Raw genomic sequence first — 26,158 nt, 5'->3', positions numbered from 1 at the left:
TATTTCTAGGTCGCTGTTCAAATTTTATTAATGACCATGTTAAAGTCTTTGTACAAAAGGGTCAGATTTGTTTTTGAGTCTCGTCGCTTCCACTGAAGCTCGTGTTCAGACGAGATATGATCTACACATAAGAGGCTTTTGCACAAACTTGGATTCCATGATAGCTCAAATGAATGCCGTCATTAAAGCAAAAGTGGAAATAAAAAAATGCTGAATTAAACAATTAAGTGGCAAGTTGCAGACTAACATCTAAGCATTGGTCAAGACTACTGACTTTGATGATATCCACTCCAGCTGTTTTTAAGGAGCCATGTACACCTTGCATGCAACCTGTATCTGGTCACTGCCCATATACACCTTTGAAAGACAAGTGTAATTGTGTTTGTAATCGGAATGTGTTTGGATGTAGCCATCCCCCTACTCAAATACAACCACTAAACCTGCCAGTTTAGAAATGAGTCCGATCAGTTGTGTTTGAACAGGTAAAATCACCAAACTGTGCTGAACGCCGGCCCTCCATTGCCAAAGCTGTGCACCACTGCGCTAGACTGCCAAGCACTCACTGAGATCAGATCTATGTGTCTGTAAATGCAATGCAGCCAGCTTGGCTACATTAATGGTCTAACGCACGAGCTCCACCCACAACTTTTAACATCTTTCCCGCCTCTCTCGTTGAAGTTATTTTTAGGTGTTTCCACAGGGACTGGGCAAAACGACAATATTTATCACTACTGTGAAAAATGACATCACAGTGTGCTTTTCTGAGCATATTGTCAGTACTTACACACTTCCCAACTGCATGTTTCATTACAAACAGAGCATTATTAGTTTGTTTAATTAGGTTCAGTGCAGCTCATTATGGAATGTTGAATAAAAATCACTGTATTCACAGTTTCTGATAATATTTTTCAAATGTGGCACTACTATATTTCAGCTCAACAGGTATGACATATTCTACATTCACTTTTAGCATATCACCCACCTCTAGCTTCCAAGTGTATACAAATGTAGGAATACAAAAAGCTAAAAAACCATTTGCCACTTATGGACAACAGTATATAACTGGCTGCCTGTACATGCAAAGATTTATGCCAATCCGATTGAATACATTGCGATTATAGATTAAGACTGAGGTGTTCATATGCTCACTCGACTCAATAATACGATCTCCTTTTACATGAACACTACGAGTAATCAGGTCCAAAATTATGCGCTTTAAAATCATGTCAGACTCAAGTAAAAACACTTCCCATGTACTCATTAAAGAAGGACGAGAAGAAGACGTCATGTTCTGAGACGCATACAATAGACGTCCGTTCCACTGCTGTCTTCAAAGCATAAACTTTGTCTCCTCTGCAGACCAGTTTCTGCTCCTGTCATGTTGAACGTTATGAACTGTCGCTATGACGCAAACAAACATGCGCAGAACCTACTTAAACTCTCCGATTGGGAATGTAATCAGACACAGGATTTACAGGATTATCCACCTCGTTCAATCAGATAGAAATTGGATTCCGAATTGCCTCAATGGGACTAGTCTATTCTGAGTGACGTGTATATATGGACCTATTTTGTTCCACTTGAGCTATTAGTCAGATTACTAACAGATTATTAGGCTGCATGTAAACGTGGCTATTCTCACCACTTCTGGCTGCGATTTTAACCTATACATTTCTTTCCAGTGTGCTTCAGTATTCAATGCAATTTAAGCCTAATACTAGGCTTAATCCATGTCCAGGAAACAGTGATGTTTAGCCAGAGTAACAGCTTACTGTGAAACAGTGTTGTGGAGACAACATCTCACAACTCTCAATAGTATACCAAGAAACCACAGTCATAAGAACAAGGAACAGACACCCCGCTGGATCCAAACAGGCAAGAAGGATTTAAATTACATGGTAACAGTGGCTTTACCGTAGATGAAATCACAGCTTGTAAACCGTGTTGTGAAGTGCTCACCTTTATCAATGTTGGCAGGTGACATGGTATTCAGGTCTGCAAACTAGGGAAAAAGGCAACACAAGGAAATAATTACCATCAAATCAAACAGCACTCTCCAAAATATCCATACCGGGCTGGTCCAAGTCAGCGGCTTCTTAAACGTTGTCTAAAGGGCTTACAAGTGCTAATGTATATAATGGCCATAGAACCATAGCACAAATCGCGCTCTCCGTTAATGTAAATTCAATAACAATTAGGGCCATGAATGCAGTCGCATAGCAGAACAATCCCAGCACAGAGCAATGGATAAATGTAACTGGGTAAGACTTGAAAGGCTTACAACAATGCCAATGTGTGATCACTGCATTTTTCTGAGAACCAATAAAACATTTTCAGGAAAGAGAAGAAACAGAAGGCCATTTCATATAAAGCGTGATTTCAAAGCTTCTTAAAAGGCTTTGCTGTTCATGCTGGGCTACACAAAGAAGAGAGTCCCTGTCGTGCAGGAGAAATGCACACAGACTACAGAAAGCTATTTCAGCGGAGATGTCCTTATTCTTACCTCTCCCATAACCCCGATGGGCGTCTCTCCTGTTGCCTGGGCAACACGGTGCTCCACCAGGTAGAACATGTACTCGTCGTAGAGTAGGCGGATCAGGTGGAAGGAGCCGAAGCTGGCGGCACTGCGCAGGGTCAAGTCTCTGATCACCATTGAGCTGCAAGTTCACAGGATGAGAAACATACACAGTTATGCTGCTGGACAAAAGCTTGATATTCCAATATACTATGTATACATATATGTATGTATGCATACTGTGAATTTTGGATAATTTAAAGCTTAAAGATGTTAATGTGTTGGAAACTGTTATTGAAGTGTAAAGTGGAGCTATTCTGAAGATTTCAAAGACATTTTTATCTGTAAATGCTGAAAAAAGAAAATATAAAATATAAAGAGGAAAACTAGCTGGTGCTGAGATTCACCTGTAAAAGGACCACTTGAGCAGGAACTGGCGGGCAGCTTTAGGGAAGGTGGGCTGAGCCTCGTAGGGCTTGAGGACTTGGCAGACCACATTATCCAACCAGGCAGCCCACTGCTCCAAGGAGCTCTGCTGCTGCAGTGTGGCCTTGAAGTCTTGCTCCAGCCGCTGGACCATACCCTCTTCGCACTGGCACACCCACGAAGCTTGCTCCTGTACAGCGAAATGTGGGCACAAACATCAGTACCACTACAGCCCATCCAGCAACGTCCCTGTAAACCTAAGCTACAGCAGTCTTTTTTAACCACTGGAACATGCAGCGCCTTCTAGCAGCTGACAAAAAAAAAAAAAAATCAGAGAAAAAAAAAATAATTAAAGTGTTGAAAAGGGAATACTCTAATTATTATTATTAAATATACAAAGATAAATAAATGTACAAACATTATTAAATAAACAAAAATAAATAAAGAAGTGCTTATAACAATGAGGCTCAACACAGTATGCCAATCAAACATTAGTTTTAGATAATGCCGTCAATGCTGTTGACGAATGCTACACACAAACTTTTTCAAGTGGACCACTGGCAAGAACAAATGAGCCTTAAGTTGGAAATAGACACCCTGAGCTGGTGAAGGGTTGAACGGGACGAGACCTGCACATTGGCGAAGTCCACACGGTTGAGGTCGCTCAGCATCTGGTTAATCTGGGAGGTGTTCTGCAGAACTGCACGCGCTGCCTGGGCCAGGTGGTTCAGAGACGTGTATCTGCGCAGGGTTTGAGCAAAGGCACTAACAGCGGATACCTGAACATAACGGTTAAAAATGCACCCATGTTAGGAGAGAATGAATATTATACAACATACTGATCTTAACACATAACATACTGACTTGCTTAACAACTGTAACTAAAACATTTGAATCATTGCAAAACGAGTGGTGGCAGCAGCATTGTCCAAGTGAGGTCATTTTAAATGCTCACCCATAACTTCTCCATTCTACTCACAGTTCGACATTTAAGCACTTAGCTAAACAGTTCCAAAAGCACATAATATAACAAGAACTATTTTCAAGGCTGAACGGATCCAAATGCACTTTTTTTTAACTTGATCTTTTTTCAACACTGCTTGAGCACCAAATACAGAAATAAAGAAAACAGAGATTTCATAGCACACTGAGCCAACCTTGGTCTGGATCATCTTCTGGGGAATGGCGCTCATGGCGTTGGTGAGCCAGCCCTCAAGGCTTTTGGCAAAGTTACGGATGGCTTGAGTCAAGGCACCTGGTAGGGACGGAAACGGACAATGTGCTCATGAGGGAATGTATCAGATCTAACGTTCAAGTGAAAGTTTGGAACTCCAAATGTAGTTGGCCAATCTTCTGTAGCTTTGCACTGAATCTACGACGCAAGTAACAAGTAATAGAAGCTGTTGTCGGAAGAAAACCTTGTATCTCCAAAATGGTAACTTTACAGGAGAAGGAAAAAACCTCCTTTACTTTAAGTAAGGTCAATGGAACCAGAATCTTTTCCAAGTCATTTTGGGCTGTTTCTTTTGGTCCATTCATCATGAAATTTACACACAATGTAAAGGGCAACAGGCGTTTCCAAATTACGTCAAAAACTGAAAAACGTCAAAAATGGAGATACGAGGTTTTCTTCCAACAGCAACATTATACTCCAAGAATTAGTAACATGAAAACTGCATCACCCACCTGCCTCACAACATGCCAAGACATTGACACAGACACCACATAAGCAAATCTATTTGAGATTACTTAACGTGGTTTGATGCAGTTGTACGGTGACTTTGCACAACACTTGGTTGAGTACAAACTTTGATTACTTGTTAGCTACACTGACCTTCTAGCTCCAGTGCAATTATGAGGCTGGTTTTACACGGTAAAACCCACATGATACTAAACCGCACTTGAGTTACATAATTTAAAGCATCGTACAATGCAGCTATATCAGTTGCAGGCATTGCAAGTTCATTGAACTAATTTGATAAAAACCCCAATAACGCATCGTGTTATCAAGGTGAACAATCAGCGCTCAAATCACTGGTTTCACTGGATTAATGCATAAGAAAATGTCAGAAGTTTATTTTATTTTGTCGAAAAGGAGACCCCCTCCTGATTTACTCATGATTGGTAGGTTTTCATCTAGTCGGTTTTCTGAGCCACAAAAACAAACACAAGCTTCTTGAATTTAACATTTGTGTAACCAGCTACCTTAACTAACCAGATAACACAAACAGCTGTTTAAACAGCTGCCTGCACCAGCATTTATTCTTATTTAGCTTGCTGTTATTGTGATATTCATTGCTTCATTTTCTCCTTGTTTACAAGTTTACAAGAGCTCAGATTTAGTCTGTGATGAACTTCAAGTGTTTTTAAGACCGTAATGACTACTGGAACCTTCTTTTTCAAAGGCTCATCACAGATAGAACAGATTAAAAATATATAGAAAAATGGAAAAAAGCTGTAAATGTGTAAGTTACACCTCATGGATGATTTTATAGCAAGAATGATTTCATGTGTCAAAAAATCTGAGCTGCTAATTTGACTATTTAGTGGAATAACCAAGAGTGTTGCATGCAACTTTGTTTTTAAATTGCTTCATGTAATTGTCAAGTTGCACAGAAATTGTGCTGTAGGCAACTCAAAACCTGCAACTAGTTCTGTGAAAGTGTCATCCTGTAAAGCCAGCCTAAGGAAGCAAACTTTTGCTTGCCTTGGCTAATTCACTACATTTGGGTTAAGTGGAAAAACATGCAAATTTGATTTTTCACCCAACTATCCAGTTAATATCAATATCAGTCATGTTGGACGTGTTGTAGCTTCCATCTCAGAAACATTAGATTAACTTACTAGGAATGGGTCTGAGTACATCAGGGATGAGGATCTCCACCAGAGCCTGGTACATCAGGTGATCACAGGCACTCATCCACTTCAGCACGGCCTCACTCCGGCACAGCAGCAGCAGCCTGGTTTGCGGTAGACGGCTCTCAATCTCGCTCACCCCGCTGCACCAAAATAAACCATTAAAAGTTTAAGACTGTTTTCTCTGTCTGGGTATGCAGCACCGGGTTTTAGTTATCAGTGCAAATGTAGTGGTAGGGCAATAGACCTGTTTTGCGTGATGGTGGTGCCCTCTACAGAGTTGGAAGGGGAATAGCGCCAGAACGTCTGCCACAGCTTCTCTATCAGGCTGAACTGGAGGTTTACCACCACATCCAAAATGGCCTGCAGGCAAAAAACGCAGTGAGCCATTTGGAAATATACACAACACTCATGGACAGTTCTCCAGCCAAATTATGTCTAAATTGGGATAAAAAGTGATCAAGAAATGTAAGAACTTTTAAAAAATAATTAACATTCAATGGCCAATCAACAACCTTGATTACTCATTTCTATAACTTTAAAAAAAATAGCAGAGTGTTCCTCATCTGTAAGCACTGTCCAGTTCAGTCAGCTGAGTTAGTGATACTGCAGCGTCAGTGATATGTTTTGCTTGTAAATATACATCAGACTCCATGTACTTTGGTGATAAAGTCCCGGCATGGCAGTGGCTGGAAATAACTTTTTATTTTTGTCTAGAGAGTCAAAGTAGAACTTGCCATTTAATAGCTGTATTTAAATGAGGTGGAGAGCATTTACATGCTCCACTGAGCCTTAGCAACAGCACAAAAAAACACAATGTATTTAATTAGTGAAACATTAAAAATAAAGAAATTAAATTAGAATGCCACACACACACACATACACACAAAATGAAACTAGCACTTCGCGCTATTTAAGACTAATTCAGCTGCATGAAAAGTTTGGTCTTCTCTGGCCATATTTTGTTGAAAAATGTGCATATCCTCAACACACCTCTGCACATTTTAATGCAGTTATTTCAGTTATTTCTGCTGAATTTCTTGCTGCATGACTTTGTGCATAAAAAAACGATTAAGATGTAAAGAATCTGCCTTTTAAGTGGGATGGCTCTATGGCCAATGTGAAAAACACTAACCTCGCAGTGTTCTCTGTACAGTGTCTGAAGGGCTTTGATATCCTCCATGCTGACGCCTTCTACTACATGCTCTCCAAGGTCAAGCTCTACAAACTCAGGGAGAGCTCGAGAGGCATCTGCAGAATGACAGCAGAGTGGGTTAACATCACTCATTACTGAAATTCATACATCTATGAAAGCGAGGCTTCAACCTTACCCAGGAACTGCTGATGGTGCTGGCTCTGTGCAAGGATAGTCTGCTCTGCAGCAATGAGATTGTGCTGGCCGCTGTTGGAATAGTCACCTGAAACTCCATCCATTTTGTGCACTGGCTTGAACCTGACAAGATACAAATCACACGAGGACATGCAGTCAGGGTCTGTAGGGAGTATACTCACTCATTTAACATCATATAACGGAAAGCTACCATTCACTAGGCTTGCAAGTCATATTAGTATTACAGGCTTAAGTTTGTGAAGGGGTTTAGAAACAAGTACTCAAATAAACACTCAACCCCGCTGTTAAAAACAATATTGTTCACGTTTCATAATTAATCCCAACCTTAATTATTTTCATTACTGCAGTTCAAAACATATCCAGTAGGTAGCAAGTGTGTTAGCAAATTAACAGTGTATACCAGTGACAAATGAAATGAAATAAGCCATGATGTAAGGCACGAAGCCCACCAAGTGGTGCTCGGATAAGGATCACTATATCTACACATTTGAGACGATCATCAGGCTTTCCGCGCAACCATGCAGTGCTCCCCTTTTAATCGCAATTTTTACATAATATAGTAAAACAACTTTTTTGTCTGTTATCGTAGTTTCAGCTACAATAATTAATACAATAAAATCACAATTTTTCATAGCCTAAAAAATATAAACAGAGGAAGAATTGCATGCTTGCACATTAAACTTTTTCAGACTTCATCAAACTCTGTTAAAGGCAGTTGAACACATTTGTTGTTACTGGGCTTGTTGTTACTGGGTTTCCCCTCAACAACCCCTTAACAACATTGTTAAGAATATAGGTTACAATCAAAACTGTAGCTCTTGTGAGTTGACAACTGTACTCCTTAAAATTGTGATTTTGATACAAAAATGAGAAGCATTTAGCGCTACATGACGCCCTACATCATTTGTGAAAATGCCAGAATCAATTACCTCTGTTTATGCTGGACAGGCTGCTGTCGCAGTGCCATATACTGCATGTCTTCCTGCAGCTGGTTCAGAGGCGAGTCTGGCTTCACCCGGATACCATAGTAATGATACTTTGAGTTCCCTCTGCATTCAGAACAAGGGGCATAGTGACCAAGTATGATGCTGCCTTCATTAACAATAGAAAAAGTGGGCACTGAAGACCAATTTTGACATACCTGGTTCCCAGGCGGCGAGTACGAAGCCCCATGAAGATGGAGCGGATGAGTTTTCCGAATGATGCAGCATTGACTGGGTCCAGTTTCTGCTCTTGGCAGTGGCGCAGATAGTGGCTGTAAAGCATGGAGCGAGGCAGACTCACCCCCTCTGCAGTCTCGTAGTTGTCCAGGAGCCATTGTAGCTGTGGAAGAGCACAGCTTATCATATCTGTCAAACCTGAAATCTGGGCCATTTCTTAATGAACAGCCATTTGTAGAACATTGTATGGTATAATACTCTTGAACACCAAAATCTACATGTGGAAAGAAGCAGTTTTGGAAACAAGATCTGAGCCAGTGGTCTCCCTGGTCCTGGAGAGTTACCTTCCAGAGTTTAATTCAATGTTTATCTAATAAGCTATACTTCCCCTTACTTAACTCTAATACTTCTGCTCCAGCTGATCAGGGTCTTGGGAAGAGGTTGATTAGCTGGAACATGTGTGGCAAGTTACAGCTGGAAATAGGGCCTGCAGGAAGGTAACTCTCCAGGAGTTGGAGACCACTGATGTAATCACTTTATGCTAAAAACTGTTAAAACCTAGAACTTTACATATACTAAATCAATTAATAACAACTGGAAAGGTGTCACAAAAACAAAAAAAGAAAGACAACTGCTCAAGCCCCAACACCTTAATAACAGAGAGAAAAAGCCTTAGAAAGAGAGCGCAAAAGTGTGCATCCAAGCAGACAGTAAAGAATAGGAGAAGGCATTGATTTCATGGTTGCAACTTACATGGCTGTTGAGCAGTGAGCTTCTCTGACTGGACAAACCCTCAGACTTTTGGAGCGTCTCAATCGCCATTTCAATCTGATAGACCAAAGAGCAAAAGGAAAGGCAGGGGAACAGAACAAAAAAAAGGAGGAAAAGAAATAAAAACGGCTGTAGCGACAGAGACCTATACTGAAAACTACCAAGATATGCAGTAATCAGTACAGATTAGCAGAAAATAAATCAACTGCCTCAAGCCTCCCGACCACCAAATCAGACACAGCGCGAGACCACACAGCACAGCAGATACACTTTTTCACACAAGGCCTGCGACTTGTAAAGGAATAATTCATCCAACAATATGAATATTGTGGAACAGGCCTGTAGCGACTTTTAGCATCATCCAAAAGCAAACATGCCAACTGTTCCCTACTAGCTCTCACTTGCTGTTAGCAGCATTAGTATGTTTGGGAGAAGTATTCCTTTCCAACAGAGATTTGAGAAATACAATATTTCTAAGGTGCAAAGCACGGAACAGGCCACATCACAGAACAATACCGTACCTTACCACCAGAGGTCAAAAGTGATCTAGGAACTGCTATACAGGTGAACTGCTTTTGATTTTTTAGGCTGGTCAAATCAAGTCTTAGATACATTGTTCCTGTTATTCATTTAAATGTTTAGTAGTGTTTTTCAACCTCTACAGCTGTACAGTCAACATGGATAATAATTTTTAATGCGTTTCCCTGCAGTCAGAAAAGAACAGAAAACCCACTTGAAACTCATAACAGAAGTCATAGAGCAGTTGCTGAATTCTGGAAAGAACCATTTGTGCGAAAGACGTATTTCTCTACATTTTCACCAATTAGTCAGTCAAAAGTATTTATAAAACTGTGTACTTTGTTCTTTCAGAGATGGGACTATTATCAGCATAATGTAGAGGGTAGAGTTTTCTCAGGCTCAGCCTGATCACCATTTATATAAGAACCTTTAGGCTAATTAAATTAAACTTGAGTTGCATAATGTTAAGCCTTGCCACTCACTTGAAACACAGTAGCAACAGTTGCATGTGTCTCTGTGGAACAAGTTTCATGAAACAGCAAATCAAAACACAGGTAATGCGATCTGTGATCATATCAAACGACATCATTTCAAACTGCTGATTTCACTGCATCAGCGCAGGCTGAGATGCCAGTCCTTGATGAACTGTGCTTCAAGGACAGGCTGAGCGAGGCATAAAGCACAACCATAATGCCTACAGTGTGTTTCAAGTTGCTAGGTTTTCTGTTTATTTTCTATGGGCTTGGAAATGGGTCAAAATGAATATACATGACAACTGAAAATATGAGGTTAAAAAACACTAATATTCTAAGTACATTGAGAACCACCCAAACAGCACATAGTCACACATAGTCTTTCACTTCTGGAGGTGAGAAGCAGGTCAGAAAGCGGGACCTACTGTAGCTGGGGAGGCCCTGGTGGTCTGGGCTGCAGTGTGAGGGGCTGAGTTGTCCATAGAGTTGCCCCCGATCAGATATGCTCCTGAGCTGCTGATGATCTGGCTGCCGGAGAGGCCCATCGGCAGCCCGCCATTTCCGTTGCCGTTGTTGGCCATGCTGTGAGATGTCACCACCGTGGTCACATGAGATGAGCTGCCTTGCGTGTCAAAGTAGTTCCCCGCACTGTTCTGGCTATACATCTGGGGCTCGGAGTAGGAATACGTCCGTCTGGATTTTAAATAAAACACATTGAAACATAAATAACCGTATACATGATGTTTGTATTGTGTATAATTGTTATAATTGTACAAATATGTGTTAAAAGTATTTACTGTAAGATTTTTCCTTACCATACAATAAATATAGCATGTGCACTCAGTGTTAATATTCCAAATATAAAACATTTTAGCCAAAAGCTATATCAGCACAGAAAGCCATAACTGCAAATTAGCTCAACTACATTTTGGCTTGAATTTTTTTTTTTTTTTTTTTTTTTTAAAGTCAAAAAGATTCATAACAACATACTGATGGAAATCCTAAGAACTTCACTGATTTCTGAATCGTTTTATATCATTTGAATCTATTGTAAATGTTTATTTTGTATGTCTTTATAAAATGATGGCACAAACTTCGATTTCAAAATGTAAAATGCAAATAAATCAGGAATGATTAATTAATTCTGTTGAAAATTGTGCAAAAACTTTTAACTTGGGAACTATTTTCTTTTTTATTAATATATATTCATTCCAAATTTGATGCTTTCAACCCATTCCAAAAAAGCTGGGACAGGACTATGTTTACCTTTCCTTTTAACAACACTTTTAAACAGTTTTGGGGAGTGAAGACACCAACTGACCCAGTTCTGAAAGGAAAATTGTTTGCCATTCTTCAGTTGGGCAACTGTACCAGGCCTCTGTTGTTGTATTTTGCACCACACACACATTGTGTCACACATTTTCAGTGGGAGACAGATCTGGACTGCAGGCAGCCATGCGACTATAGCACATGCATAATGTGGCTCAACATGGACATGGAGAAACAGGCACGGGCGTCTCTGAAAAAGATGTCATATAGAAGGCAACATATGTTGCTCCAACATATGTATACACCATTCAGATGTTTCTACACTGCATGATTGATGATGACTTTTGATGATATACAGTATAGATGGGTGAAATATCAAAAATCATCCAAACTGCCTATTGTGGAAAACTGCTCTAAAAGTGGTGTTTTATTTGCTGATGCATTTTTTGGAAAGTGATAAGCCTCAACCCATCCTTGCTCATAAAGGACTAGGCCTGTCCAGGACACTCTTTTTATATGCAATCATGACTGCATCACCTGTTTAAGATGTTTTAACATTTCCAGTCCTTACTCCATTTCCAACTTTTTTGAAACGAGCTGCAGAAGGATGTACATATTTGCAAAGAGCAATGAAGTTAATAAGGTAAAACAATGAGCATCTAGTCTTTGTACCATTTTGCTTAAACATAGGTAAGAGATGTACAAATCACTGCATTTTTTATTTGCAGCTCACACTCTGTCTCTGTTATCTAATTAGACAGAAGTAATGCGATAATGATTAAAATTTGCACTCCACTGTGTTGTGAAGTACAAGAAGTATTGTTTTGTACAAGAAATACTGTTTTGAAATCTGTATAAAAGAAAGGAAAAATAGTTCCATTACTGTCATGGGAATAATTCTTCTGACAGCTGTGTTAAACATTTTAGCACATTATCTTCAGTCTGCAGAAATGTAACAGTGAAGGAAAAAAACCTAATTGGTTTGAAACAAAATGACTTCTCATGGCTTCATCTACCAGCAGCTTTGTTTAAATCTGCTTTTTTAAAATTCATACAGAAAAGAAAAACAGGATATAATTATAATTGTGCAAATTGTGGAGTCATTCAGCAACGTGTTCTTTCATCTGATATGATGACAACCTTTTTCTTATGCATACAATAAATATGACATATGGCACTTGCTCAGGGTAATGTTCCAAACATAAAACATTTTTGTTTCATACGGTGAACAAACTTTTAGGAGCCACTGGGTAGTCTTACACAGAGCTGGGACAGATGACCTGGCAGATGTGAAAGCGTTTCACTGTACAGTCCATGTAGCTGCCACATGGCTTTCGCTAATGCCCGTCTAGCCGCCCCCGACAAGCAGGAGAGTTTAGTGGAGTGCTCTTCGGCTCTCAAGCCCAGCAGAGCAAGAGGATGACTTCTTTCTCAGGGCCACTTATCGATACTTGTAGTCATAGTCAGGTGACTGCACACAATTCACACCCCCACTGGGGCTGAAATGCCATCAAAAGCAAGAAGCCTGTGAGCGACAGGTTTCTGTGACATGACTGGGGTAAGTGGCCCACGAGGTAGCTGAGAGGTTCGAGGTAGCTGAGAGGTTTTCACTCTCCGAAGAAGCTGAAAAAGTAAGGAACCTCGCTGCAGGTCGCTTCAGCAAAATGTGGCCACATTTGTGTCTCTTTTGTTGCTAGGCAACCAAATACACAACCGAGCTGGGTGCTGAACAACAGCTCGTTATCAGTTTTGCTAACGTATTCGCTTGAGCTTGCTAACACTAACAAACACTCTCCAAACTTACTAAGCTGTTTCCACTTCTAAAGCAGACCATGTTAAGGACCCCGCACAAGCCCTGAGTTTGATGGTGGTTCAAATTGTGAGATGTTACCATCTGCTGGAGCTGTGCATAGCAAAGTGGAAGCTTTTTAAAAAAAAAATAAAAAAAATGAAGAAGCCTTATGTGAACCGTGTTTTACAAACCCTGTCCCTGATCTCTCTCTCCATCTAAAGACAGACTCACATGGTTCCATTGGTGTAGACACCGCTGTTCTCCTCCACATACTGCACCTGTGCTGGATATACATGCTGGACCTGTTGAACAGTCTGGGCCTGCGACAACAGAGGACAGAGCAAGTGTATTCTTTTAGTAAACACTAGGGTATCTACAGGTTTAGGCAAACAACAGGTCTGATTTTTAAGAGATTATATCCAACATTACATTCTTGTATTTCATTTGTTTCCTGTTCTGGTTCCACTTGTACTGTTTGTGTAGGTTTATGTAACCAAAACAGCTTTAATTTATTATTATTATACATGACTACAGTCCAACCTCTCTCCACTCCTTAAAACAAGACAGGCTGTTTCTGTTGCTGTGCATTTAAGACTTGACATATGTAAATGATCTATTTTCTGATTTTGTGATTGAAAATCCGCTTCAAAAAAAGATAACATGGAACAAGTTGTTGATAAATACATCAGACAGGCCACCAGACCTTTAGTGCCTTAAATAAATTCGACTTAAGGCTAAAATGCACAAACAGCATGCTCAGGTCAGCATCAACAGTTGCAGCTTTGGCGGCGGGGGCTCCAGAGACCGGCTCACCTGTTGCTGGACGGGCACCTGAGAGGCCACCTGCTGGGCAGTGACAGCAGGCTGCACAGGCACGCTGGTCTGGAGGGGCACTGTAGACGCAGAGTCAGCGCCTGCCTCTGGGGTTTGCATGGCGCCTTCAGGAGAAGAGGAGGGAGAAAAAGAAGCAGACAGTCACCGAATTGTACAGTGGGCGTACATGACAGGCATGATACGAACCTGGAAAATAATGTCATACACTCATACCTCAAAACGAACGGAATAGAACAGCCAAAATACAGTTCTACTCCAAAAAGCAAATCTCAATGCATGAGTGGGTGATAATGGGAGAACTGGCAGACCAGTACAGATCCTGGCTACAGTACAGCTTTAACCACCTCATTTATACCAGCCGTGCTTTTATTTGCATAATGCCCTACTTATCTTAGAACACCGCACTTCTGAACAATGTAAGTATACATTTAAAAGAATTCAATTCATTATGTTCCAAAATAGGAAATACAGAGGAAACCATATCTAAACCATCCTGCATAAACCTGTAGATACCATGCCAGATCATTAAAGCATTTTAACTAAAAACAAGCATGGGAGAAATGGTTTGCATCCAAAATTCAAATTGGGCAAACATGACTATCAAATTTTAATCCTACACTTCCCACGCCTTCTCCTGACTGAACTCAAATCCTCAACGTAAATATGTGTAAAAGGACAAAAGAATAGATCACGTCAAGCTGAAAGAATGCTTATCTATCTGCATCCATCTGCTCAAGCCCAGAAAAATCGCCGCATCTGTGACGTACTGATACGGAGACACCTGGCCCAGCTGTGCCACTCCAGCATGCAGGACGCTGTGACTCACCCATTACTTCATGATAATAAGCTCAGAATCCATCATCAAATATTTCAGCACATTCATATAGGATGACAGAAAGAATTCAACAGGCTAGAGATACGAAATCTGTGTGTAAACTAGTGCCAGGCAGTACTGATAAAACTCAGCATCACAATATTTTAAAAACCGTGTAAAAATGGCAGAAAACATGTTTAATAGAAAATTACAGTTAAATACCTATCTATCTTTTTTTTTCAGCAGTTAAGGTGTTCACTGTTTGCCTTTCTTGCAGCTTCCATTCTTATCATGAAACTTGCTTTCGCATTTCCAAAGAAATCTGCAGTGATACTTTTCCACACCTCCAAAGTTCACTCTTAAGATGTTGGCTGCATTTCCTGCTTCTCAAGATCCAAGTAATTCCAATTACAAACTCAGACTCATCAGTGCATAAAACCATCCACATCTCCAATGTCCAGTTTCACTGTCACAGTATTTTTGTCTCTATTTTTTATTTTCAACTCAACACTATGGATTCCAGATCCATAGTGTTGAGTTGTCCTCTCACAATGGAAGGGTGGACAAACACCTGTGGATTTCCTCAGATCTGAAGTAAGAGCATAGCTTGATTTCTTGAAAGATGAAAAGATTTAAGTGCTGTATATCTGGAAAATTGGGGTCAGATTTGGTGGTCTACCAGGTCTTGCATGGTTGTTACAAGTCCTATTTTCTCTCCATCGCTCTCTCTTTCTAATTATATATTTAAATATTATTTTGCTCCAAACCCTATTCATATTAAATGCCTGTCGAACAAGCAAGCTAGCTTGCAAATTATGTAACATTAGGCGAACGTTGTTAACGTTAAAACATTTTCCTGAGGTTGGCAGGTCAGCTTCCAACAAAATCAAACATTACTACTACCACTTCTGCTCAAAAGTTGAGAAAAATTCTTGAGGGAGCATTCTGCTCACTGCTGCGGTCTGCGGACCGCTGCCGCTTGTGGAGGCAGAATTTTCCAGCGTAGCTCTGTTAAAAATAATGGAACATCCTTTTTATAGTCATCTGTCTACACCAAAGATGCGAACACAGCTTTACACTTGAGTACTAGATGTGCACAACTGAACTCACAGGCATCACCAACTGTTTGTGTACTTTGATGTCAAAATACGTACCTACTGTGCAAAATAAGTACAAGTTGGTAAGTCTGTTTATGGCCATTTAAAGGAGAAATTAAATGAATGAAATGGGTTCTCTCACTTCCACAGTACTGTTCTTTATTAATGTTTGCCTTTATAACCTACCAAACTGTAAAAAGAGCTAGTTTTAAGGGAAGCACTTCACTTAAGAGGAGGATCCAAAAAAGGGTTCCCACATGTTTTAGGAAGTCATATTGAGAAGGCTTTTCCAAGATTCCCATAATGTACATACACTACAGCTGCTGCTCATTAAAGATCATCTTAAAATGATGCACAACTACAGTCATATCTACAACCCCAATTCCAATGAAGTTGGGACGTTGTGTAAAACATAAATAAAAACAGAATACGATGATTTGCAAATCCTTTTCAAACTATATTCAACTGAATATGCTACAAAGACAAGATATTTAATGTTCAAACGGATAAACTTTATTGTTTTTTGCAAATATTCACTCATTTTGAATTTGATGCCTGCAACACGTTCCAAAGAAGTTGGGACAGGGGCGTGTTTACCACTGTGTTACATCACCTTTCCTTTTAACAACACTCAATAAGTGTTTGGGAACTGAGGACAGTAATTGTTGAAGCTTTGTAGGTGGAATTCTTTCCCATTCTTGCTTGATGTACAACTTCATTTGTTCAACAGTCCGGGGTCTCCGTTGTCGTATTTCGTGCTTCATAATGCGCCACACATTTTCAATGGGAGACAGGTCTGGACTGCAGGCAGGCCAGTCTAGTACCCGCACTCTTTTACTACGAAGCCACGCTGTTGTAACACGTGCAGAATGTGCCTTGGCATTGCCTTCCTGAAATAAGCAGGGATGTCCCTGAAAAAGACGTTGCTTGGATGGCAGCATATGTTGCTCCAAAACCTGTATGTACCTTTCAGCATTAATGGTGCCTTCATCAATGTACAAGTTACCCATGCCATGGGCACTAACACCCCCCCCACACCATCAAAGATGCTGGCTTTTGAACTTTGTGCTGATAACAATCCGGACAGTCCTTTTCCTCTTTGGCCCGGAGGACATGATGTCCATGATTTCCAAAAACAATTTGAAATGTGGACTCGTCAGACCACAGGACACTTTTCCACTTGGCATCAGTCCATCTCAGATGAGCTCGGGCCCAGAGAAGTCGCCGGCGTTTCTGGGTGTTGTTGATATCTGGCTTTCGCTTTGCATCGCAGAGTTTTAACTTGCACTTGTAGATGGAGCGACGAACTGTGTTCACTGACAGTGGTTTTCTGAAGTGTTCCTGAGCCCATGTGGGAATATCCGTTACAGAATTATGTCAGTTTTTAATGCAGTGCTGCCTGAGGGATCAAAGGTCACGGGCATTCAATGTTGGTTTTCTGCCTTGCTGCTTACTTGCAGAGATTTCTCCAGATTCTCTGAATCTTTTGATGATATTATGGACTGTAGATGATGAAATCCCTAAATTCCTTGCAATTGCACGTTGAGAAACGTTGTTCTTAAACTGTTGGACTATTTGCTCACGCAGTTGTTCACAAAGTGGTGAACCTCGCCCCATCCTTGCTTGTGAATGACTGAGCCTTTCAGGGATGCTCCCTTTATACCCAATCATGACACTCACCTGTTTCCAATTAACCTGTTCACCTGTGGAATGTTCCAAACAGGTGTTTTTTGAGCATTCCTCAAGTTTCCCAGTCTTTTGTTGCCCCTGTTCCAACTTCTTTGGAACGTGTTGCAGGCATTAAATTCAAAATCAGTGAATATTTGAAAAAAAAAAAACAACAATAAAGTTTATCCATTTGAACATTAAATATCTTGTCTTTGTATTCAATTGACTATAGGTTGAAAAGGATTTGCAAATCATTGTATTTATATTTTACCCAACGTCCCAACTTCATTGGAATTGGGGTTGTAACTTTAGACAATAAAACGCCTAACAATGCCTTACTGATATCTTATATATTTAAATGATGATATACAATCATCATTTAATCATAACTTACACACGGCAAGTAGCTGGAACGTGTTAATATAACCTCACTCTACCGTGCTTTCCAACACTGCGTCCATCTGTCCACATCTGACAGATAGTATTGCAGTATTCCAAATCAAGTATGAATGGATTGATAGAAATATGCAATCTTGAGCATTAATGACCCAAATTGATACTTTTCCAGGACATCTCATCAATTTTCTGACTGGAAAACTTTAGGATAGGATAGGATGTTTGGGAACCATGTAAATGTATTCATGCTCAAAGATAGGGGTACACAACTCCAGTCCTGGAGGGCTAGTGTCCGGCACAGTTTAGTTGTTCCCAACTCAAAACACCCACTAAACCTAGCAATTAACAGATGAGTGTAATCAGGTGTGTTTGAGCAAGTAACTCACCAAACTGTGCTGGACACCGGCCCTCCAGGACCAGAGCTGTGCACCCCTACTCAAAGTACTCAAACACAGTAACATCTCATTTCACAATGTTATAGGATCTGTGTCATTTCCACCAAACAAATCTGGGTTATTTTATAGAATAGAACATCATTACATAATACTCATTCTTTATCAACATTACTTAAACTACAAATCAATACTATTGTGCGACAGCAAAAGCAGATACAGATTATTTGTCCCCATCACTGGCGGAAAGCAGCAGATCTTGTAGACAGCGATCAGTCAGAAGTTGCAGCTGAGACTGAATAATAGTAAAGTTTTCTGTAATGATTTAGTTTATGTAAGTAGGATTACTCTGCTTACATAAACTCTGTGAACTGACCCGAGCTCCTTCATGTGTTTCGAACACAGTGATACAATGAATGCAGCACGTCACGGTGGCCTCAGTAATAAAGGCGGTTAATAATTAATAGTTCAGGTCTCACGCTCCGGCCTTTTTCAACCCCTTGTGCGAACACGGCTGCCATCTGACCAAAATTATAAATCTAGCTAATCGTTTACCACACAGTCAGAATAGACATGATTCATCAATCAGCCTACACCGCTCTGCTGGAGGAGAGAGACGCATCACGTCTCCACGAGAAAGTGTTTGTGTTCTTCACACGTGAGCTTCTCCAGTCTTCTTTGGCCACCTGCCAAGCCAATGCAAATACAACAGGCATTTTGAGAGAGAGAGAGTGAGCGATGGGAGAGAGAGAGAGAGAGAGAGAGAGAGAGAGAGAGAGAGAGAGAGAGAGAGAGAGAGAATATGAGCAAGATGGCAAAGAGTAAGTGAGAATGTATGTGACAGAAAATATATGTGACACACAGCACAGCACACAGAGAGTGAACGAGAGAGAAGGAGAGGGAAGGAGAAAGAGAATATGAGAGAGGAAAAGAGAGATGCAGAGAGGGCGAGAGAGAGAGAGAGAAACGGAGGGAGGGAGAGAGGGAGAGGGAGAGAGAGAGAGAGAGAGAGAGAGAAACAGAGGGAGGGAGGGAGAGAGGCAGAGGGAGGGAGAGGGAGAGAGAGAAAATATGAGCAAGATGGCAAAGAGTAGGTGACAATGAGAGAGTGAAGAGGAGAGAGAGAGGGAAACCGAGAGAGAAACCGAGAGAGAGCGAGAGAGCAGCACATACAGTGAATAAGGCTTTCCAGCCCCATCCTGAGCTCCGGCTTAAGTTTCCGTCATGCGGTCTCTCCTGGCTAATTATACTTGTTCCTCCTGACAGCTGAGAGGCTCTCCTCAGAGACTTTGCGCACGGCAAAACGCCTCCTCCTCACCTCCTGCTCCTCATTTACCTGGAGGATACAGGTGGTGTTGTGTTCAGGTGCATTTCTGCCACCCCCCACCCCCACCCCCACCCCTTCTTACACCTAATGTCTGATTACACAGCAACGTGTGCATGCACTAAGGGTGCAGGGATAATCACAGCCATTTCCAATGAGCACACAAATGGCTTGATTAGGCTCACTGTTTTTTGGGGAAATCACAGAGGGTGCTTGTGTTTATAACACTGGGTTTGCTTTTTTTCCCTTTTCCGCAAATGAAGTTGGGGAGTTCTGTGCACAGGCTTATGAAACTAGCTGTGTTTTAATTCCACATCATTTTAGAGTAATCTGCTGACAAAGCTTTCAAATAAATTTGTGTCATGTTGATTTCAGCTGTAAAGTGAGTCAGAACTCAGGTACCCGCCAAATTTCAGACATGACAGATGTTCAACTGATCTCATTATGGATTAGGCTAGAGATCCTCAAATTCAGACCCTAAATCCAGTTTCCAGTCCAGCAATTTGTTATCACTGGCAGTCAACAGAACTGTTGATTGCACTGATTGGCTACCAAGTACCGCACCCACCAGTGATAACAAAATCCTGAACTGGAAACTGGATTCAATGTCTACATATTAAGGCTTCTGTATTAGACCAACAGTTAACATACATCATAAGCACACCTGCTGTTGTAGTGCATGACACTAATTGTGAGATCAACCTAACTTTAAGCATCTGAGAAATATTTGGGGTGTTTCTGACTACTGACTCAAGCTGCAGACCACTAGCCTGGTCCTGAGTACCCCTGCCCTGCACATTCTACTGTGTTTTTCTGCTCCAACCCACATACTTCAACCCTGAAAGAGCTTTTTAATGAGCAGTTAAGTTGGATCATAAAAAAACAACAAAGGGTAGAGATACTCAAGGACCACAAGCAAAAACCACAGAAATAGGCAGAGATATCAAAAGCAACAGATGATTTGTCTTTTCTATATGTATCAAGGCTTGGGGTGTGCAACATGACAAAATTTTGTAATTATCATAAAACGTCACAATATGCTTTTCTGAGCACATCATAGATATTGTCAACATTTAAAGAACACTGATCAACCTCATGTTTCATGTCAAAGAAAGCTTAGGGAGCCAGTTTAATTGGCAAATATTGAATAAGGATCACTGTATTCATAGCTGTTGATTTAAATAAATAAAAAAAAATTTAAAAAAAAAAATAAAAAAATAAAAAAATAAAAAATTGTACGGGGGTTTTTGTCAATTCCAACTTACCAAATCACAGCAACACCACTAACTACATCCTCACAACATATTGTTTGTCAGCTACTGGTGTGCATGCAGCAAAACAACCAGGCCACATCAAGGGTTCTCCAAATCAATAAATGGTATACTGTCAACTGAAGAACATTCGATTCCATTTTTTCTGTGTAGTGCTTTTAACAACTCATGTTTTCACAAAGCATGTATAATTATGCACACACACACACACACACACACACACACACACACACACACACACACACACACACACACACACACACACACACACACACACACACACACACAACATACCAAGAATCAAAAGAAAAAACTCAGTACAGGGGTCGGCAACCCAAAGTTAAGAAGAGCCATTTTGCCCTTTCAACAAAAATCTAAGCCACAACATTTTGTGTCCATTTTACTATCTTGGCTGGAAATGTGTCTCAGTATGTGCTAATCTCCTAGCATAGGCTAATAAATATGATGCACACAAAAACGCACTTACTTTGCCCTGCTTTAAGCTTTAGCTTAGCTATAGTCGCTTTTCTCGGGACTCTGGCAGGAAACATTTCCACAAAACTAGAATACTTTCTCGTAAAATGCCCCTCAATGTTCTACTTTTTACTATGTTTCTACTTTTCGCCAGATTCTTATTCAAATTTTCCTGTTCTACCTTAAATGGAACGTAACTGCAGCCGTTTTACCGTTTCGTTAGCTGCTACATTACCTCCAGTATTTAAGACCATTTTATAAGAAGGCTGCATACTGTCGACCCCTGAGCTAGAAGCATACGAAGAACCACTAGGAGTAACCAAAGCTTAAAAGGATGAACCTCTAAGACCATGAGGAATAACCACCTACAGGAACCAAGACTGAGATAAAGACATTCAAAAAGAGCATGATGAGGGAGGGGGGTGGGGGGACGGCAAACAAACAAACAAACAAAAACACTGAGAAGAACAAAGGAGAACTCAACATCCTCTGGTTTATAATGGATAATAAATAATAACAATGGGAGTTCTGATGAGATGAAACCATGAAAACCAATGACTAATATTAGAAATCTATGAGAAGAAAAAAGAAGGACTTAGTATTAAATGTGGAGCTACTGGTTAGCCATTAGCAAGTGAAAGAAACAGAACTGATAAAAAAAGCAATGTGTGTAGCAATATGACTGCAATGCTGTAAAACTAATGTGGAGTTTTTTTGCAATGACAAAGAGCCCAAATATTTATTGTGTTTTGTGTTGAACAGCAAATTCTCATGCAGAATAGAGCCTTGAAACAAAGCCCACCTGCTCCTGCTGGCCCACCTCACTGGAGAGGCTTGATGAGGAGTGGCAAAACTTGTGATAACAGGCACCTGCCTGCCTCCTCTAGCACACACCCACCCACCCCCATCCCCCACCCCCCAGGCCCTCCGCACCTTCCCTGCATTCATGTCCTCCCCTGTGGCCCACTTAAGGCCTGTACTCCACAGACCAACTGAAGCCTCAAAAGCCAGGCGGCAACAAAGGGCTAAACGGAGGGCAGCACTTGTCGTCTCCCCCACCCTTCCACACCAAAATCCACACCCTTTTGAAGGCGTCCATCAGCAGCCTCCTTCCTTCCTGATGCTGTGCCACAGACAGCTGGGGAAGTGGAGCCAAGCGCTGTTACATCATTAAGCCGTTAGCCATGCGAGTTAAATCAGATCTAATGTCAAACTGTCCTGCTTCTACCAGATACACCTGTTAAGTGCACGGTTGCTGGTACTGCAAGCAGCATTGCAGCTACATTGATTTGAGCACATGCATCCATTATATATGAGATGATTATTTGCTGTTATATGTTGGTCTATGTTAAGCACTGCACAATATACTGTATATTAGAGATATAAATGGTTCATTTATGTTAACTGGCAAATAAAAGGGTTGTTACAACTGTTAATTCACTTCTTTTTTTATTTTAACTTCCAACAATCAACTGTTCGTATTTGAGAGGGCAGGTTTTATCATTTTATCATCAAGTTGAGGAACGTTTTTGAACCGAACACACAAGTGAGCAATAGGCAACTGCTAGATAAGCCTCCTAAAAAATGATGTGCTTGTCTCTGGGGAAAAAAGTGGCATTTGTGACAACTTCTCAGGAGATTTGTAGCACAACAAACCATATCGAGAGCAAACATCTGCAAGACGAAACACAGTTCTCTGTCTATGTTCTCAGAGAGAACGTGATGCTCGGTGGTGTGCTGAAATCACACATGGGTGGTCAAGATTATAGAGAAAGACGTGGTGGACAGCAATGGCTTTCGGCACACTGAGCTAAAGCTAGATCCGAACGTAGCATTTCTGTTCATAAATATGACATTAGAACGAGTTATTTCATCATAACCTTTTAGGTTTTGGGGATATAATCATGAACATCTTGTCGGTTTCATCAAAGCCACATTCTTTATGTAGGGTTTGTTTAATACCGTCTCGGATCATTATATTCTTAAACAGAATTCAGTAGATGTTTCAACTCATTCATTTATATGTCTAATAATCATATTATAACAGTTCAGCCAAGCAGATTTCAGAAGCAAAACTATCCATTTTATAAGTGATATTTTGCTGGGCCCTTGATTTTGAAGCTTGGCATTTTAAAGTTAATCACATATTAACAATGGTTGGTTATCATTAAAAAGAATTTGCCCAAACTTATATCCCTATTTTATGATGCTAACTGTTATCACAATATTTCCATTTGCAATGTTAATATCGCAGAAGGCTGCAATGTGCAAATGCGCCACTAACCAATCACTAAATGCTTTATTGTCTGCTGTGAGCATCCGAAGCAGTTATAGATGTTTCTGTGGGAGTCTGGATGAATCAAGGCATTCACATGATGCAAGAAATGTAAATCATTTGGGTAAGTAACACAGGCCTAATCTTGACACATCACACCAATCTGTTCTCAGTATACTGCAGTTGGATTTTGCCATCACAATGTGTAGCAATATAATCGCTATATGGTGTTTTGTCCATGTTATAAAAGTCCCTCCCAGAAAAAAGCAATTAAACGTGAACTAAAATAAGTCTTAATTAAACAGTCCCCGTCTCTGAGGGGTTCTTATTTCACCACCTTCGTAAACAAAAGCACCAGCGGCCGACTTTAGCCCGAAAAGCAGTGAAAATGGATATGAATTATTTACCTGGACATCGTCTCTTAAAGTGATTGGAAAAGGAACAGGATACAAAGAACAGGTGGCATGGCCCTATTTTTGCTCTCCGCCTGCCTTTAGATAAGTGGTAATGAGATCTGATAACTAGTCGTTTCTGACATCCTGCCCTCTGCTGTGAACATGTGCTGGAAGGCCAGACACTGAAAACGACCCCAAAAAGAAACCATAAAAAGACAATCTAAGCAGATAAAGAAATAAAGAGAGCAAGAAACCTTCAGGAATCTACATAAAAACCACACAAATATGAAGACAGCAAATTTATTCTAAACACTTTTCTATAACTGATGTTAAATCACCACCAGTGATACCACAGCTGGCACTGGAATTCCCCCCACCCCGATCCCCCCACCCCCACCTACAATTTCTCTGGAAAACTGACCAAACCTGAACAAATAACGCAAAGCACCCCCAAAGGTGAACATTACTATCCAGCATCAGTCTTGAATATCCAGCAGAATACTCAAGACATGAAACACAGGCCTGAATGATTAGTTTCCCAGTTCACCGCCTCCAGGTAAGCCTACTGAGCACCTGTCGAGTCCTCACAACCTGCTCATGGTGCACAGCTGTTTCTCTGCCTAATGAAGACAACAGGGGGACTGAGGCAGCGGCACGTCTCACAGAGGATTCTGATGCAATTCTAAGAAACGGTCAGCATTTTGTTTACAAAGTTGTAAAGGGGAGACGACTAACTATGTGGATTTGTAACATCGTGTCCGTCAATGTCATACGCTTACGCGCTGGGACGCAGAAATTGTGCCGTTCGGTTGCAATTTTAGGAACGAGCAAGGCACCTATAGCTGTCCCACCACGAGACAAGCAATATGCCCTGGTCACAGAGTTGATATTACAAAGGTGGCTGTGTCCTGTTATGTTAGTCCACAGAAAATGTTGTCCTCAGACTCAACACAAGCAGCTGAGTGTGAGCTCCTCATTTATTCTCTGGGGTCGAAACAGGGAACTTGCATATTGCATCAGAAAATCAGGTAAAAAACAAACAAACAAAAAAAAACTAAACACAACACTTGGTTCTATGGGGCAGCTGATAAGTGTGCCAACTGTGACCTGACAGGTCCAAGGTGCCAGCCTAATAGCCAACTTAGGCATACACATATAGGTCTAACAGCAATACTTTTGTGGCCAAATTTCAAACTAAACTACCACTACTAAATATAATGGCTCTTGCATGCAAACAGTGCACAATATACCTAACAAAGAACCATTTGTGATTGCCCTACTGGACATACAGAGCACTATCTGGGTGAAGGAGCTGTATGAGGAGTAGGGAGCCACAGACTTCACTTCAGTCATTTCTATGCAAAATTTCAAATGACTTACTAGAACTGAAAAAGCTTACAATAATTCCAGCAGCAGCATACTGACAATGGGCCAATGATTCATTCACATGCATTCTACTTTGCATTACACGGTGAATCAGAAACACACAGTGTAAATAAAGGAGACATCACAGTTTAAAGGGGAACTCCACTAATTTTTAAAAATTCTATATAATTAAAGAGACGTAAACAAAGTCTTTCAAAGTGGTTCGGTGTCAAATGCTCTGGTCTAGAGAAACTTCAGGAGTCAGAATTGTTCACAGTGGCGGTGGTAGGAACCAGACATCTGAAGAACTTAATGCCTCCTCATAGAATGTTATTACATTAAGTGCATGATGTCTGGGACATCAAGTTTTGGCTTAAAATGTGTTTTAATCCATTTATTAATACATGCAGGGAAGTATGCACTCCCACGAAAACTTCTTTTTTCAGATTTATGCCTGACGTACCACCATCTAAACACTCAGAAGGCAGGTGCAGGTTCACTGGTGGTTCTGCATAGCAAATAAAATGACTTTGTGTTGTAGACATTGTGACCCCCTGGCTACTGTCAGCACCATTGTTGTGCTGTGAGTCTCTACAAATGAGTGATTCCACACCAAACCACTCTGGATGACTATTTACATCTCAAGGAATGACTATGTATTCAGAATTTGTGAAAATCTGGTGGATTTGCCCTTTAAAAGGTAACCTGTTTAAAGAATATA

The 26,158-nt window shown here is 40.7% G+C and overlaps 1 protein-coding gene across 2 annotated transcripts in view; it reads right to left on the bottom strand.

Moving 5' to 3' along the window:
• Positions 1 to 26,158, bottom strand: part of rfx3 (regulatory factor X, 3 (influences HLA class II expression)) — a 32,851-nt gene that overhangs the window by 5,183 nt on the left and 1,510 nt on the right. The window contains exons 2-16 of one of the 2 annotated variants that reach the window (XM_017710751.2): positions 13,946 to 14,070; positions 13,364 to 13,452; positions 10,497 to 10,764; positions 9,062 to 9,136; positions 8,290 to 8,471; positions 8,078 to 8,197; positions 7,129 to 7,250; positions 6,933 to 7,048; positions 6,045 to 6,160; positions 5,786 to 5,940; positions 4,099 to 4,196; positions 3,571 to 3,720; positions 2,923 to 3,131; positions 2,504 to 2,657; positions 1,960 to 2,002 (exon numbers count right to left, since the gene is read on the bottom strand). In XM_017710751.2, the coding sequence (XP_017566240.1) occupies positions 1,960 to 2,002; positions 2,504 to 2,657; positions 2,923 to 3,131; positions 3,571 to 3,720; positions 4,099 to 4,196; positions 5,786 to 5,940; positions 6,045 to 6,160; positions 6,933 to 7,048; positions 7,129 to 7,250; positions 8,078 to 8,197; positions 8,290 to 8,471; positions 9,062 to 9,136; positions 10,497 to 10,764; positions 13,364 to 13,452; positions 13,946 to 14,065 (2,017 nt within the window). In that variant the 5' untranslated portion in view covers positions 14,066 to 14,070. The remainder of the gene's footprint in view (positions 1 to 1,959; positions 2,003 to 2,503; positions 2,658 to 2,922; positions 3,132 to 3,570; positions 3,721 to 4,098; positions 4,197 to 5,785; positions 5,941 to 6,044; positions 6,161 to 6,932; positions 7,049 to 7,128; positions 7,251 to 8,077; positions 8,198 to 8,289; positions 8,472 to 9,061; positions 9,137 to 10,496; positions 10,765 to 13,363; positions 13,453 to 13,945; positions 14,071 to 26,158) is intronic. The other variant, XM_017710752.2, reaches the window with a different exon arrangement.

Source organism: Pygocentrus nattereri, chromosome 18, assembly GCF_015220715.1.
Source record: "Pygocentrus nattereri isolate fPygNat1 chromosome 18, fPygNat1.pri, whole genome shotgun sequence".
Classification (NCBI taxonomy): domain Eukaryota; kingdom Metazoa; phylum Chordata; class Actinopteri; order Characiformes; family Serrasalmidae; genus Pygocentrus; species Pygocentrus nattereri.
Note: the sequence above shows the minus strand (reverse complement) of the source record. Positions and strands in the feature narration are given on the sequence as shown.